Source organism: Eptatretus burgeri, chromosome 2 (genome assembly GCF_056783735.1).
Source record: "Eptatretus burgeri isolate ZD-2024b chromosome 2, Ebu_testis_v1, whole genome shotgun sequence".
In the NCBI taxonomy this organism is placed as follows: domain Eukaryota; kingdom Metazoa; phylum Chordata; class Myxini; order Myxiniformes; family Myxinidae; genus Eptatretus; species Eptatretus burgeri.
In genome coordinates, this window is record NC_140962.1 from 32458376 (window position 1) to 32475743 (window position 17368).

The following is a 17368-nucleotide window of genomic DNA, read 5'->3' on the forward strand; positions in this document are numbered from 1 at the left end:
TTTCCTTTTCCTTTTTTTCATTTTTTTAAAAGAAACTATAGTCAGTAAAATATTAAAATATATATTTCTTCTTCTTTAACGACCACAATTAACCCCGCATTCTTAGGGGATTGGCCAACTGAAGCTTCGCCCAAAACTTTCATGAACCAGCTGGCCAAGCCTAATGTTCAACTAAGGTCAGGGCAGGAATTTGGAATTTGTTCAAGGTGCCGGTGGTATAGCTTCCCTGCTCTTCATAAACGACACTGTGGGATCTTTAACGTCCACCAGCTAATGCCGGCAGATGGGATGCCAGGTTAACGTCCATCCGAAGGACAGTGCGTACATTGATGAATGACTGGCTGTGAAACACTGGGATGACAGTTCAAAGCTGGGCCTGGATTGGAACCCAGGCTAGACAGTTTAGAGGCAAGTTTGTGTACCTCATGGCCATCCTGCCAGCCTCGATTTTGTTTTATATATATTTTCATTGGTACGTTCCTACAATGTTATTTCCACATGTCCACATACAAAACTCCTTTTCCTTTGGGAAAGTAACCCATTAATAGCTGTCATGTCAAGATCTTGAAGTGTTTTTATTTCCTGTTTACCTTTCGTTGTTCACAATCACCCCTAAACTCCCTTACAACAGACTGGAATTTGGGTTATTGTGCAAACGTCCAATAAACACCAGCCATGGTGCAACTGTGGCAGGAAGTGGTTTGGGCAGTGATTCATTCTTTTGTAGATTAGTGACTCGACATGAGTAGGTGAGCACCAATTTCATGAAGCTTCTCTGATAGGGTTGGGCCGGCCAACACAACTTTAACCTATCTTGAGCTGCTGCCAAAATTCGTTTCACTTTTGAGAAACTTAAGACTTGGAAATACTATTGTATGCTGCACTTGTTTATTTATATGCTTGCAACTCATGTTAGTTGCTTTTTTGTTTGTTTCCTTTGCTGTTATGCAAAGGAAGCATTCAATAAACACACATCCATGATGCAGTAATGCCATTTCCCTCTGATTATTTAAATTATAAAGTGATCTGGCTCATGGACGCACCTGTAGCCAACATATAACCGTTCCTTTCACACCATAACACACATTGAGCTACCAGGGCAGTTTCATTTGGCTAAGGAGTACAGTCCTGGATGGGTCGCCACTCCGACGCAGGAACTATAAGGACTGGCTATAACTGCAAAATTTCCAACAATGACGGTGAACCATTACAAAATTGTTAAGAAAGTGACACAGACCCTTTCAAGGCTAAGTCCTAAGCCTGTGTGACCACACCAAGAAGTCAGAATGTGTGCCGCAGAGAATATAGACTGCACCTTCAGTGGTAAAGAGGAAGATGTTTTAAACCTCACGAGGACACAACTCTGCACCAAAGCGAAAATCTGAAAAGTTGCTGTCTGCCTCAAAAACAACATAAACTAAGCTCCAGTTGAACAGAAGAGATGTAAACCAAGAGCTTTGGGGAGAAGGAGACCATCCTGTATTACAAAGCATATTCCACACAATGAAGCATTGGGGGTGGGGGTGGAAAAGGAAATTTGAGAATAGGGCCATCTAGTTTGGAGCTGGACAGGGTCATTTAGTCTGGAGCTGGATGGGTTCCCAAAAAATTAGAGGGTGTCTGAAGTTCGGTCGAGGAAAATGTCACAATTTGGTCCTCAAAACGTTATCCTGAAAAGAAGGTGGATACATTCGGTCCTGGCATGACTCACTTCCATCCTCTAGAACTCACAATTATGGAGAATACAACCCATAAGAGTATACTTTGACATGACAGGTTCTATATTTTCAAGAAAATAAATTCAATTTAATTGTCTTCAAAGTGTCTTTGTTGACAACATTGTTTCCATCCATCCATTGGAACCATTCTCTGTGCAGAGCATTGGTGTTGCCTAAGCAGTCTCTGTGGCTATTGGCCACAATCCTAGACAGGTCACCACTCTAACACAGGATACCAGCAAGCTGGCACTCATTTTGCCAACCTCAGAAGCATGACAGGCAGAGTCAACCCCACCTGGTTTTAATTCAACAGCCAAATGGGATTTGAACTCAGGATCCTCGGATCGCAAGCTCACCAACCTAACCAACCTAACCATTCAGCCAACACCAGGTATATGATATTGCTCGCTTTATTCTTTACCTGTTTTTTATGTCGACTGCTGCTATTGATAGTGATAATGGACAAAGAATCATTAAAAAACAGAAAATACACCCACCCCCTATGAGAGTGGCAGGAAGTGTCATGTTATTACCCTCTCTCGGGTATATAGATTACAGTAGATCTAGGTTCGGGTCCGTTGGTCTGTGGGGTATGCGATAAGCATATAGTGCATCAAGAACCTCAGGTTTCCTCCCTTTTCCGTTTAGTTTTAAATAACAGTAGCGACTGTTTAAAAAGGTAATCATACTGTATGTGTTTGTGGTTTAAAAGATTTTTTTTACTTCTGGCGGGGGTGCCGCACAAAATGCCATGAGAAGTTATTACCTTCGCATTCGGCGAAAGGTTATGTTTTGGTCGCTGTGTATTTATTTATTTGTGAATATGTGTGTTTGTTTGTTATTCGCATAACTCAGAAAGTATGAAACCGAATTGCATGAAATTTGGTGGGATGATTCGTGAGTATCCAAGGATGATTTGATTAGATTTTGGGAGCGATCGGGTCAAAGGTCAAAAACACTCTTTTGAGCATAACCTCCTTCATAATACAACTATCGACATGCAACCACCGCCATATTGTTCCATGATGAGATACTTTTCAGATATGTAGTGTCGGATTTGACGTAACGTCATCGGAAGTGCATCTAAATGACGTCACAAGATGACGTAAATTTTCAATTTTCGATCTCATCAGTTTTGATCATACCGTTTTGTAGGACTTACCTTAAGGACGTCACACACCAAATTTGACTTCGAACGGACTGACCGTTATGACGTCATTGACGTTTGAACATGACGTTTTTCAATTGTGGCTAAAATGTCCTGATATTTTACATTCAAATATCTATATAATTTGTAAAGCAAAGTCTCCCAAATCCAGGCATTAGGATCAGTACCAAAATATCTGTTTATTGATGTACAGGTTTTGCCAATTAACTCTGTAGTCAAGGTCAAGGTCACACTCAAGGTCAAATATACTTGTAGGCATAGCTTCAGATCTAATAGAGCTATTGACATGAAACCAACGTTAAAACGTTCAGTGAACTACGAGCTTTCAGAATGGTAGTCCCCGATTGGACGTGACGTCCCCGGAAGTGCGTCAAAAGATGACGTCATTTTTCAACTTTTTAATTTTTCAGTGTTTATCATTCCATTTTGTTGGACTGCTTTCAAGGAGGTTACACACCAAATTTGACGTCAATCAGACTGACAGTTGTGACGTCATGGACGTTTTAAAATGACGTTTTTCAAATGTGCCCGGAAAAAAGTTGCGGCGGCGAAGGTATGCGCTCTACCGAGTGCCCGTTCTAGTTTATACATGCTAACATGGCGTTTTTCCAAGGAGGAAGAACCCCTTGCAGAGGAGGGATATTATAAGTATTAATATTGTTTGTATTAATATTATGCTATTGTTACGTTTGTTCTAAGAAGCGACCTTGGAAAAATGCCAAGATAAGCTATCTCTACACCTTAACACGGATTTCACCCAAGGTGGAAATCCCCTTTGGGGAGGGGGGCAAATGAAGTTGCTACAACCTGCATCATGTGACCCTTGGTCCTCCTATCAAGTTTGGTTGAGATTGAATAATGAATGACCACATGTATCATGGTCATACGGACAACAGATTGCGTATTTTAGTATATGTTGCTGTAATGTTATAAATATATATATATATATATGTATTACAGAAAGTTTGATTTCACATCACATATCCTGTGTTCTAATCATAAGGATTAATCCTGGGCAGGATGGAAAATTAAGAATATTGAAATGTATGCAAATTGACATCGATGCAGAATATAAAAAATCCTAATTATCTTTCAAGTACGAAGCATTTACCAAGTTTAAACAAAATTCTATTTCAGATTACATGACATGAATGATAAAATCAAATGTTTATTATCTTTATGAAATTCTATGAACTATACATGTTTGCCATTTTTTTTTTATTGCTTCGCATACAATGAAACAAATAAGTATTTAATTTAATCATTTATTTATTTATTTATTTATTTGCACTTGAAGTTGCATGTAATGGTAAAAAAAGTTATTTATTCTCTTATACAAGTTAACCATTCCCAGTTTGCACATATGATGTCATTAACAAGGGATTAGAGATTAACGTTGCTTGTCGTGGAATGCATGGCCATATGGTCTCTGCCATGATGTGAAAGGCTCTAACGAGGGGGAAAAAACATTGATGACAACTGTAATGTGTGAAAAATGGTGGAGATTATCTCGTTATAAGGGATGACATCCCTTGAGTCCAGGAAGCTAAACTGTACAAGAGCCTAACTATGAAAAGTAGATGTACTGAAGAGCAAAGATCAGAGAGAGCTGAGAAGGTCCATCAAGCATGTTCTACAGAAAGGAAGAAGTCAAGAAAATGGAGTTGGGATAATCACCATAACTTGTTCAGAGGGGAGTTTGATAACCTTTTTGGGTTGAAGATGTTCACAGGAGACATTCAAGAAAGGATGCTGAGAATGTGAAAAAACACGAATCTATCACCTGAAAGCAACACTTCCAGCACATTTTTCATAACAAAGGAGCACAGGTTATGCTCGAGGCACAATTCTACAACATCAAGAAGTGTTAGGTGCAACACCAGAGCACTGGCATAAATTCCAAGGCATACTCTATGGCATTGTTTACAAAGTCCTTGCATTTCGTAATTGCCAGAGGTGTGTGATGAACGATCCATAATCATGTGAGCCAAAACTATTTTGATTCGAGATTTATTTGGCCATAGTACAGTACCTGCCGAAAGCAATACTACACAGATCCCTGGTTTGAGAGGATAGGGTGGGGCCTGTGTTAAAATCTTGAACCAGCTATAAACTATCACCCTAGTAGTTTGCCTGCAAGATGAGTCATCAATGTGTGTGCCATCCCTCAAATGGGTGTTGAACGGGCGTCCTGTCTAAGATCACACACTATCTTTTGCGAATAGTAGGCAAGTCATCACCAACATTCTGGTTGAATAACATATTCCTGTCTTCTTCAGTCGAACGTCAGGCCTGCCCAGCAAGTTGGTGAAAAGCTTTGGCTAAAAACCCTACCTGGCCGTCCCCGCAAGAAGTTGCAAGTAATCGGGGCCATTGAAGTAGTAGTCGTAGTCGTAGTAGTATATTCCAGGTGAGTAATACCGAAATACCTTTTTGGAAGACTTATTTTGGATGTAAACGGTTGGTTGGTTGTCTTTCTATAATCTATTTAAGCAGCACCAACGCTCTGCACAGAGTATGGTCCCAATATCGTCCTATTATCTACTTGCTTAATCAGTGGACCCTTGAGTCTTCTTCAATTGTGGGTGATAAATGGGAAATTATATCAGAAGAACTCAGATTTTAATTGTTACATTGAGGTCTCTTCATATTACACTAACATATGCTTCATAATCTTATAAGAAGCTGCCGTGAAGCTCATTCCTGCATTGTAATTATTATGAGTGCACATGAAAATTCAATCTTCATGATGAAATCTTGTGGACTGCAGAAACCCGAAAGCTCCAAAGCAATGATGTCATGTCAGGGGAGTCTTGGGTGGTTTTTGGTGCTGATCCATGAAGAATAATGGGGTTTCCATGGCTACCAAATTTGTGAAGCATCTTGTGTAGGAATTAGAAAAACTTTCCAAAGCTTTGTTTGTTGGTTTAAAAAAAAAAACTGTACAAAACAATGGCCTATCAGAGCTCTTTGGATGACGTTGAAAACCAGTTGAGTAATCGCGAGAGAGGTGAGATAAACTTTTGTTGTGCTGCCGTTACTGCTGTGAATGTCATGTGGTGTTGAATCTGAATGTGCCATTTAGCTGTGTTAAGTTGCTAATTGTAGGCTCATTAATAAACCACATCCTTGTGTCACAAATTTGGAGACCATGAGAAAGAGGTTTCCGGAGTATACAAAGTTGATATGTAATGCAGGGTTTACAAAAGAAAATGTACATCTCAAATGTGCATCTCAGCATAATCTGAAAGGCAGTTGAGGTTAAAGGAGGGCAATGGAATGGGAATAAATAACAGCTAAATCTCCGTTGAAGATGCCGTGTCGAGGGCTTCGTTTTAAAGACGTAGATGTTCATTTTTTTTGATCATCGTTGCATCTCCCTCTGACTGTGCAGACCATGCCGTTGGTGGAGGATCGAGAGAATGTGGAGCAAGGATTGGGTGAACGCTCTTTGGCTAATCACACAGAGGCAATCTTGGCCACTGTCAAAGAACAGGTGAGGCTGGGTTTGATAATATAATGTATCTGATATCTTGTCGACATTCCTCTCCCTAAACTGGAAAAAACACAGAAATATTTTAACCTTTTCACTGCTTCCTTCATGACATATTTATCTTACTTCTCCAAGGGATAAACATTCGTTCACCCATGTATAAATGCTCAAACACATCCAAAAGGAACCATAATGTACAAAAGGCCAACCTTGTCGATGCTTCTTGTGTGTGGCATGACTTAAGATGTGTAATATAACTTTATGACTTTATACTCACATATTACGTTCATAAATCTCATGACTTGAAACTTGCTTTCTTTTTCCATGCTTTTTCCGTGATTTATCTTTTTCAGTTCAAGAACATTGTTACCGAACCCAATCTATTTGATTTTTTTTTCAAACCTTTTATTTTTGTTCTAATTTGATTGAAATGTACTTATTTCTTCAAATTTCTGTGACCAGTAACCGAGGATTGAACGATAGCGAACTTGGCATCTTTACTAAGAGGATTTCGTAGAAGAAAGATGAAAATCATGGGCTTGTACTTTTTACTTGCGGAAACATTTTGGATCGTATATAATTGTTTAGTTCGGCCATTAATTTGAAGTGAGTTTTTGTTCACCGCATACTTCTCAATTGGAATTTTTACAACAAGCTGTTCATGGTGACCATTTATTTTTTTATTTTCCCATGGTGGTGTTGTTGCTTCACAATTAGCTTTTGCTCTTTGGATTCCACTTGTTTGGTGCTATTCTCTTTTCTTTAAATGCTTTCAAATGCCACTGGATATGCTTTCATCCTTTTTGTGTAATCCCTATTGTCGTCTTTTCCTTTTTTTCTTTCTTTCTTTACTCTCCTATCCTCTGTTTGGTTCCCTATTTAACCCAAGTCTTACCAACATATTTCACCACCTAATCTTACCAACTGGGGTCTTTTCGAACCTCGACTTAAAAACCACTAAAATTCGTTCAATCAGCTGAAGTTTCACATCGATGATTAAACATTGGTGTTTTATTGATAAAGGCAGCAAACATAAGAAATAAATATATATATATACGTATATGTATATGTATATATATATATATATATATATATATATATATATGTATATATATATATATATATATATATATATATATATATGATTAACCAACCAACTGGGGACTTTTATGATCCCAACTCAGAAGCACTCCATTTCATTCAATCAGCTGAAGTTTCACATCGATGAGGAAACAATTATTTTCATTGGATGATGTTTTAGTGATAAAGTAAACAAACATTAACATAAAAAAAACAACTGAGGACTTGCTCGATACAAACACCATGTGAAGTAATCATGTATGCAAAAATTTGAACAAAAACAATTGTGGTCTTTTTGGACCCCAGAAAGGATTTGCTTTAACCCTGTGCAGCAAGGTGCGATCTCAAAACATCATATATGTTGTTGTGGACTTGGGGTTCGAGGCTCACCATGAGGGGAAATGCTTGGGTCACTCTTGAACAACCGGTCCTGAGGCCACCGGGCACAGATAACTCCATGCACCGTCAGGATGCTCTGCAACCATGAACACCGATTGACACGGCCAATCGGTCGGTGTCCGGCGGCCTCAGGACCGGTCGTTCAAGAGGGACCCGAGCATTTCCCCTCATGGTGAGCCTCACAGTGCATGAGTGGGAGGTGCAAAAATGTGGTGCAGTATGATGCAAGAGGAAGGTGTGAAAGGTGCAAATCGGTAACGCTCTTGAAGTGAATGAGGCACAGATTGAAAAAAGATGCGTGGGAAAAATCTTAATGGGTTCATGTGAGGAAGTCTGTCAATGTTCTGTTAATGATAATGGAAGGCTGTCAAAGCCGAGTGCTGATGACTTGGGGATGACTCCGGCATGTCTTGGTACCTGCTCACTCTGGTCTGCTCACCTCGCTTGGTTGTGCTGCCCTTCAGTTCAGTTTCCCTTGGCTCGGGAAAGAGATTCAGCTTGGAGGCCGGCCAAAGGAGAGAGGCTAGACCAGGGGAGGGGAACCTCTGGCCTCCGGGCCGTATACGGCTCGCGAGACCGTTTGGTCCGGCCCGCGAGGCAATTCATAAAAATAAACAAAAGCAACCTCAGAAATACAACACAAAAAAACTCCAGACCGATTATTTTTTCCTAAAAAAAATAATTAAACAGACAGCTAAAAATGGACAGCTGTCATTTGTCTGTTTCACGGTCAGGGTCGGTGAATGCAGAACGTGCGTAACGTAATGTGTGATCACGTAATCTCATGGCATCATTTCATTCAGTATATGCAAACATGGCGACTAACAAGAAAAGAAAGGTAGATGCGGAATGTCGCACTTTCCAAGAGAAATGGGCAAACGATTATTTCTTTGTGGAAGTAAAAGACAAGCCAGTATGCCTAGTTTGTCGGGAAGCGCTCTCGGTGATGAAAAAGTCTGACCTCAAGCGTCATTACAGCTCGAAACATGCTAAACTGGACGAGTTGAAAGCACAAATGCACTTGGATAAAGTTAACGCTCTTCGGCGGAGTTTTGGTGCTCAACAAGCAGTCTTCATAAGACCACAATCTGACCGAGACAACACTGCTCATGCTAGTTTTGTGGTGAGTGAGCTAATCGCTAAGAAGCTGATGCCGCATTCAGAAGGAGAATTTGTGAAGGAGTGCCTTGTTGCCGCTGCGGAGCTGCTCGCACCGGACAAAGTAAAATTGTTCCAAAGTGTCAGTTTGTCTCGAAGAACTGTCTCAGATCGGATTACTGAAATGGCACAAGATATTGAGAAAACACTGACGGACACCGCAAGAGATTTCCAGTTTTTCTCTCTGGCCTGCGATTAGACAACGGACATAACAAACACCGCCCAACTAGCCATTTTTGTGCGGGGGATTACAGCTGAGTTTGATAAGAGCGAGGAGTTGCTGTCTTTGCAAGCCATGCATGGCACCACCAAAGGTGAGGATTTGTTTGAGCAAGTTGTTTTGGCTATGAACAAATTCAAACTGCAGTTTGACAAGTTAAGTGGCGTGGCCACGGATGGAGCCCCAGCCCTGGTCGGCGCGCAAAAGGGATTGACTGCATTGGTCAAAAAAGAAATGAGTCATCTCAGTCTCGATCCAAGTGAGTTAGTTGTATGCCACTGTATCATACACCAAGAGAATCTGTGTGCACAGTCCCTGAAGCTCAAAAAATGTGATGACAACTGTCGTTTCCACCATAAACGTCATCAAAAGCAGAGAGGGCTGAACAGTCGCCAGTTCAAGGAGCTACTGAGTGAACTAGAGTCAGAGTACGGAGATCTGGTTTACTACTGTGAGGTGCGGTGGCTGAGTCCTGGAAATATGCTCACACGGTTTTACTCACTGAGAGAAGAAGTGAAACAGTTCATGGAGATGAAGGGGAAACCTGTCATGGAACTCAGTGATAGCAAGTGGCTGTGTGATTTGGGCTTCATGGTGGACATTACCAAGTACCTGTCACTGTTTGGGACGACCTACAGCTGTGAGCAGTTCTTTTCAAAACTGACTCTTGCAAAGACTCTGTTCCGCTCAAGACTGACTGATCCAAACCTGCAAAACCAGCTGCGAGTAGCATCATCATCATCACTACCACCTGACACCAAACGCCTCGCCAAAGAGAAACAGTTCCAATCATCGCATTAGGTGAGTCCGATATATGTGTTCAATAATTTTGCATGGCCCTCGAAGGATGTTCTAAAAATCGAAATGACCCTCGACAGGAAAAAGGTTCCCCACCCCTAGACTAGACAAAAGAGAGCGACTGACTGATTTGCTCTCTTTTATAGAGTCTGGGCGAGAGAGGGGCCAAAAAGCAGATCAGGAGACATGGTAGGCATTTCCGAGCTCCCCCATTGGGGCATAGCCATCACCCCATGCCATAGCCATGCCACGCCACACCAGACTCCGGAGTTGAACGTGACTTCATTTGCTTTTCGGCTGGGTCATGCGACAGAGCTCCACAATTGACATTGGCCGAAGGTTTTCGTGAGTGCTCTCCGACCCTGAACATGCACTGAACTCCATTCGAGCATGGTTATTTAGCGGCACGCCAAAGCTACCCGGACGTTGTTTAATGAACACGAGCATACATAGGTGCTTCAAGTTACACACCGAGACACTTTGGCTCGCAACTTCCTTCATTCCTCCGGCACCCACAGAGACTGCGGTGAGTGTCCAGGGAGCTAACTGTGTTTGGGGCAGTTTGTAGTGGTTGTTGTGAGGTAGAAGAAGCGCTGTGGCATTTGTGTTGAAGGCGTTGAAGCATTAGTAGTGGTTGAACGATTGTAGTGAGGAGACTGAAGTGGTTGGTCATGGTTGTGGTGTTTGTGGTGAAGATGTCGGGCATAGGTTGTTGTGGGGAACTTTAGGAGGCATCATGGTGAGCGTTGTAGCATCGTGTTGGGTGTGGTGAGGATCTGAGGTGAGGCGTCAGTTGGTTTGTGGCACGCTGTTTGAACAGGAACTTGGCACGCATATGCAAATGAGCTGTGGATGCTGCTGTGCTTTCATGACACTGCAGATAACGCTACTGGCCTGATATGTATACATGCGTGGATTTGTTTTTGAAGTAAAATAAGTGAAAGAAATGAAAGTATACAGGATTGAAGGCAGATCTAAAAGCCAGACGCAATGCATCTTGTGCCATTTACCCACTTGACATATGGAAAGGGCTAACTAAATGAATATTAATGAGATAACAGTCTGAGAATTGCTATGTATTTGGTGCCATTGCCTCGGAGGAGTGCCGGATTTGCAGAACCACAACAATATTTATTCCTGGCACTTGAGTGCAGCTGAAGTTTCATATTAACCATAGCTGAAAAAAAGATCATATTTACCAATAGGTAAATAAACTAAAAAAAACATGGACTACATTGTTAAACTTATATAGAAATAACACATCAAAATGTATGCCTGGGGTCCAAAAAGACCCCTGTTGGTAGATCTAGGGTTAAATTATTTATATATGTGTATATATATATATATATATATATATATATATATTCATATATATATATATATATATATATATGTATGTATGTATCTCATGCAATAGGAGTAGGTCTCCTTGACTTGAGCAAAGAGCAGAAGCCCCTCCCCATTGTGAACTGGTCAAGCCATTCAAGACATTAAGTCAAGATCCGACCCCATTACTGTGGTGGATCCTCAACTGCGAAGTAGGGGGCTGTAGCTCTGTTAAGCTCATGCCTAATAACCGAATCCTATGCAATTGTTTCGCCAGAAGAGTATGTACATCCATCCATCCATATATAGTTTATGCGCATGATGTCAGCGTTAGATGTGTTTGTTGGTTGGCTGCACTTTTATACATGTAGCTAAACCCCTTACCTCTGTTTGATAATTCAAGAGCTAGCTCTTCCCATCATGGTGATTATCGCACGTTCTGTCACCACCAAATGTCACCCTTGATGCAAAAGCATTGTTTTCCACGTTAACATATCACAGCCAAATAGCTACATTCTGTGGTTGGGAATTAAAAGATGAAAAAGTCAATTCTCCAACCTGGGAGCATCAACGTGATGTGATATCACCAACAATGAGCTCAACTGCAACACCTGCTGGGTACTTGCAGTGATTATTTTTTTTTATAGACATAATGGTAGTTTAATTTTGCTATAGACAGGAAGTAGTACGAGTACAGCTGTAAATGGTTCACTCTCTTTGGGGAGGGGTGTATGTGTGTGCACAGGCAGGGAGTGATTTGTAAAATTTATAGTTTCCAGGGGATAAAATTGGCAGACATCATAGGATTTTTTTTGTTGTTTCTGACTTTTACAACTTCCAAGCAATACATAACAATGGTGACCCAAAAGCTGAAAAGTCACATTACAATTAAACAAATAGCCCCGTGGGGGAGTGACGGTTATTTCCCCAACAGGCGGAGTGAAAATTTGGGATTCGGGGGAAGGGGCCATGGCCCCCCTTCCTGAAGTGGTGCGGTCATGGGGAGCACAAGTTAAGTTAATGGAATGGTGCTTATTTTTCATGAAGAGTTTTGTCTGTGACTGTTGGTTTCTGATAAGAAGATTTTTGAACGAAATACCAATATTTGTGGCAAAATCCCCCTTAAACTCCCCCTATAGGGGGCGCAATACATTGTACCAAATTTTTTCCATATCGGTCGGGTAGTTAGTGAGGAGAAGATGATTTAGTTAAATGTTAACGGAGGTACATACGGACAGACTGCTGGACACTGGGACTCACTCTATGAGTATATTTTCGAGAAGTTACCAAAATATATCGCTAATACATTTCTTCCACTGAAAAAAGTAATGAAACTATAATCTTGGAACTATTTAAGCTCTATATGTACAGATTCAAAACTTATTACTTAAATCAAAGTTTGACAAGAACATAACGGATATTTATATTTTTAATGTTGCATCGAAATACAGCAACATAATGACTTTGTCACATAATTTACTGTGCTTTGTCACATACAGTATTGTCAGGTGGTGATAATGGAGAAGTGGAATCCCATCCGATCCACTTTATACAGCATAATCCAGATCCAGTGACACCAAACTCCATTATGTTTTTTAAATCATGTTTACCATGAAGTCGTGTTGATCTTGTACTGTTTGTGTGGTTAGAACAAGATTTATAAAATCAGTTTGTGCTCAAAAAGGATGCAACTTACCCAGAGCCAAGGAAATCACCCTCCCCTCATCTCCCTCCCCCCCCCACGTCAAATCGGTGTGTGTGTGTGTGTGTGTGTGTGTGTGTGTGTGTGTGTGTGTGTGTGTGTGTGTGTGTGTGTGTGTGTGTGTGTGTGTGTGTTTTGTTCGTTTTTTAAGCACAGAAAGTAATGATGAAGGCCTGAAGATTTCTGGAAGAACTAACATGATGTTCTGGATGTTTAACATGATGGCATTAGGGTAAGGAGAAACATGAACGTCATGGCTGCACTGATGAACAATCCTTTTTTTTTAGAGGAGAAAATTCTTTGGGCAGATATGAGGGAAGGGTTGGGGGTAGTGGGGATATGCCTCTAATCATGATGAGTGTGATTAGACTGACATGTGGAGGCAATCCCACAGGGTGGGGAAATGGAAGGCAAAGGCTTGAAGATAAGTGGAAAGCTTGAACTTAGGGAAGTTGCCAAGAGGTAGGTTGGTGAATTGATGCATATGGCTTTCATTGAGCTTGGGAGGGATGTATGGTTGAAAAGAGAGGAGTTCAATGGTACTCTGATGAGCTTAGGGGCTTTCCTCCAAACCCCCTGCCCCCCCCCCTTCCCCTTCTCCAAAATTCTGAAATCAGATGGACAAATAATCGTTGCAAACTAATCTTGCAAGTATTTTCCAAGTGGGTATGCATCTTTAATTACCTCTTTCACCAGAATTAGCTGATCATACCTTACGATACTGAAGGTTATCAACTGTGTAGTATACATGAGTCAATACGAGTGTTGGGTTCCTAGAAATCCTGTTTATTCTACTATATACATATCCCAGGCTATGAGTATGGACATATGAAAATGCATTTTGTCATAATTGGCAAGTTAAGTGAAATCGAGTATAGACTGTAGAGCAAATGAAGCAATCAAATTCCAATTTCACAAAAGCATTGGAGTGATCAAATTTGAATCCATATCTGGTTAAAACAAATGCAGCACAAAGCTCTATAAGCATAGAAGCAAAATGTCTGGCTTTGGTGATGAGCTATTATGCACACCTTCAGCACAGCATGACATCTAGTTTTATAAACTAGTAAATACCTTCTCCCTCCAGGAGCAAATTATGATCTTAATGAATTATCTTGCACAATGCCAGGAGTACAGCCCCCCCCCCCACCCCCTTGCCTCCCATCCTCCCTCTTTAAATATTTTAGTTGCACATCACTCTCCCATTTATAAGAATTGTGATTGACCACCTCCCCCCTCCCATTTCCTTCAAATAATAAACATCACAGTGCAAAGGGATTTAATGTGTCATCCCTCTCCTCCATTCAAGGTGTAAGGGGCAAATTTTAATTGAGCCCAGTATCCACTCACAGGTAACCCCAACACATATGCATAATATAGTGGAGATTGACCAAGCTGTTCTCAATTGTATAAGATACATACATACATACATACATACATACATACATACATACATACATACATACATACAGTGCCAATTGGAATCTAATTATGCAGTTCATACCAAGTATGTTGGGTGATTTGTCCAATTTTCCAGCACACAAAGGCCTACTCATTTAACGAAACCCTGGATGGGATCTTTAATGCCCACAAGTTAAATGCAGATGACTATAGATTCCCATTTGAAGGAATGTGTGCTTTACAATGCAATATCCCCCTACTGATCATGCACCTCAATGATAGTTCTGAGATAAAGTGCAACTGACATGGAAAAATACCTGATGCATTCAACCTATGTTTCGAAAACCAAGATATCGATTTAATATACAGTAGTCTTGCTCAAGGGGGAGGGAGGGGGTAGAAATTCCAAAAACACTTGAATATGGGATAAAACACACTGAAGTGCTCTTCAAAGATCACAACATCTCCAAGCTTTTCAGGACACTCATCGCAACTTAAGGGGTTAAACATCCTTTTCCTTTCCTACACTATGAAGGTGAGTGAAGAGAGAATTGATGTTATATTGTGCAGTAAGTGACGATCAACCAAAAATTGGCTCATTTACAAAAGGTATCATTTTTCATGTTGGAGAAGATTGATTATTTCAATAAATAGCAACACAGCTCACTATTCAATAAGATTCATCATTTTAATTTGAGATGTTTTGAAGACATGGTTTGCTCTTGTTAGCAAATGCATATTGGACTGTAATTTGATTCTGAATTCTGCCTGATGGATGCATCGCTACTGAGGTGTGGCCATGCCATTGATGCAGTGCCCTCATGCATAAGGGCAGAATTTACAATTTAGCCAGAATACCAGTGATAATTTGCCTAATCTTCACGAAGGACACCGTGGGATATTTCACATCCACCAATTAATGCCGGTAGATGAGAAGCCATGTTTGATGTCCAGCCAAGAGATGATGCATTGATGCCTTGCCCTGCCTGTGAAACACCAGGATAGCAGTCTATACCCAGGCAGAGATACAAACCAAAGACAGGCAGCTCAGCAGCGAGTGTTCGTACCTCTCGGTTTCAAACTTAAGTATAAAATGGTTTGAGTTATCCGCCAAGAAGGATCGCAAGGTGCTGGCGTTTTGGGCTTTATCCTTTGTCGGAGCAAAAGAGAACTTTAAAATTTTCTGAAACCTTCATGCAAATATTTTGCATAGATGAATTGATAAAACTAATGACTGAATGTCCAAATGTGGTATGAACATCCAGTCATGTTGAGGAGAAGGTGAAAGTTACAGTCAAAGGTGGACCAAATGTGGTGACCCCCACCAAAGTGTCAAGAAAACTTTTGGAGGCTCCATTTGCTTTGTGATGATATAGACCTGAAACCAAGGATGCAAAGTTAAAGAAGTCAATAATGATCAGATAGAGTCATTGGGTTTTATCAACTTCATTGATGATAACTCACAACTAATTCCTTTTGCATAATGTAATGTTTGTAATGTTTATTATATTGAATTTGATTAATTGCATTGCCAAAATCACTTTGGGTTTTGTTCATAAGAAAGTGCAAACAATCTGATTGAGGCGCAGCAAAATACTTTGGTACTTGCTTGTTGGTATTTTGTGGTCCCAGTAAAGTCATGTTTATTATAATATGCCATTGAGATACAATGTCCAGAGGGGAGCATTATATCGAGCAGCTCACCATTCTTGGAAGAGAAAATGCTGGACCAGTTTTCTTGTCCTTTTGACATAAATTATAATGGTGAACTTAAGAGATTCTATGGTATATTTTACAAAAGTAGGAATTTGGTGTAAAATTGCTATATAGACTGCTGGAATTTCCTGATCATATGATGAGAGGACACCCAACACGTAACACTCCCCAGTTGATTTATGCCAGAAAGTCCTCTGAAGTTCATTCTATCACGGTTGCAAAACTTTGACAAATATGTAGATCTTTTCTTTTTTTAACTTTTTATTTTATTTTATTTTTTACAAGAGTGAGGCTCTTGGAAAGCTTTGAATTTATATTTGTAATTATTTCCAATCAATTCTATTTACAACAAGCTCTATAGAATATTTTACAAATACCAGGCTATTGCTGAACAATTCCTTGGCACAGACAGCCACCGTCCCTCCCCCTCTCCCAATCGTTGTCGTCCAGTCAATGTAGCAAATTTGAAGGGGAAACCCACCACTAATTGCAAAAGAATTGTTTCCACTGCAGTGCATTTCAGTAAGACCCCCTAATCACCATACTAAAAGTCCTAAAAAAAACCCTAGCTTGGGAAAGTGGTCAAATTTGCATAATATGCAAATTAGCTTCCACCATAAGAAAAAATTCATATTTTCACTATAACTTTGCATCTAAGTACCCAATTGAAGCAAATCAAGTGTCCAAACCCATGTTTTGAAGGTCAGTGAACATGATAGGCACATTTGCAAATTAATTTTTTGGAATATAATTTGCATAGTATGCAAATTAGCTTCTGTCATAAGAGAAAATTCATATTTTCACTATAACTTTGCATCTAAGTACTGTATTCGATTGAACCCTAACCCTAACTTGTATTGTTTCTGTTATGTCATGAATTACAGATAGCTATGGCTGAGTATGTTTTCTGCGAGAAGAGTTTAGAAGATGGTCAGCATACTGCAATCCTGCAAGAAAAGGGGAGCGAGAGTATCAACAGGGCCAGTGAGCAGCAAGGAAGTAGAATAAGAACTCGTAAAGGTCAGCGAGTACACACAGAATGCCGACGGGTTTTCACTCATCCACAGACGATTGCAAAGGCATAGGAAAAAGTAACTGAACAAGATCAGCCCTCACCGTGTATCCTTCGTTCAGAAACGCCAACGTTCAGTTTGGACAAGCACTGTTTGTTTTTCAGTGAACCAGCTAC

General features: G+C 40.4%; 1 protein-coding gene across 3 annotated transcripts in view; it reads left to right on the top strand.

The window, feature by feature from the left end:
* LOC147031757 (catenin delta-2-like) overlaps positions 1-17368 on the top strand; it is a 189196-nt gene that overhangs the window by 69670 nt on the left and 102158 nt on the right. For all 3 annotated transcript variants that reach the window (XM_085867143.1, XM_085867157.1, XM_085867135.1), the window contains one exon: positions 6281-6382. In XM_085867143.1, the coding sequence (XP_085723269.1) occupies positions 6281-6382 (102 nt within the window). The remainder of the gene's footprint in view (positions 1-6280; positions 6383-17368) is intronic.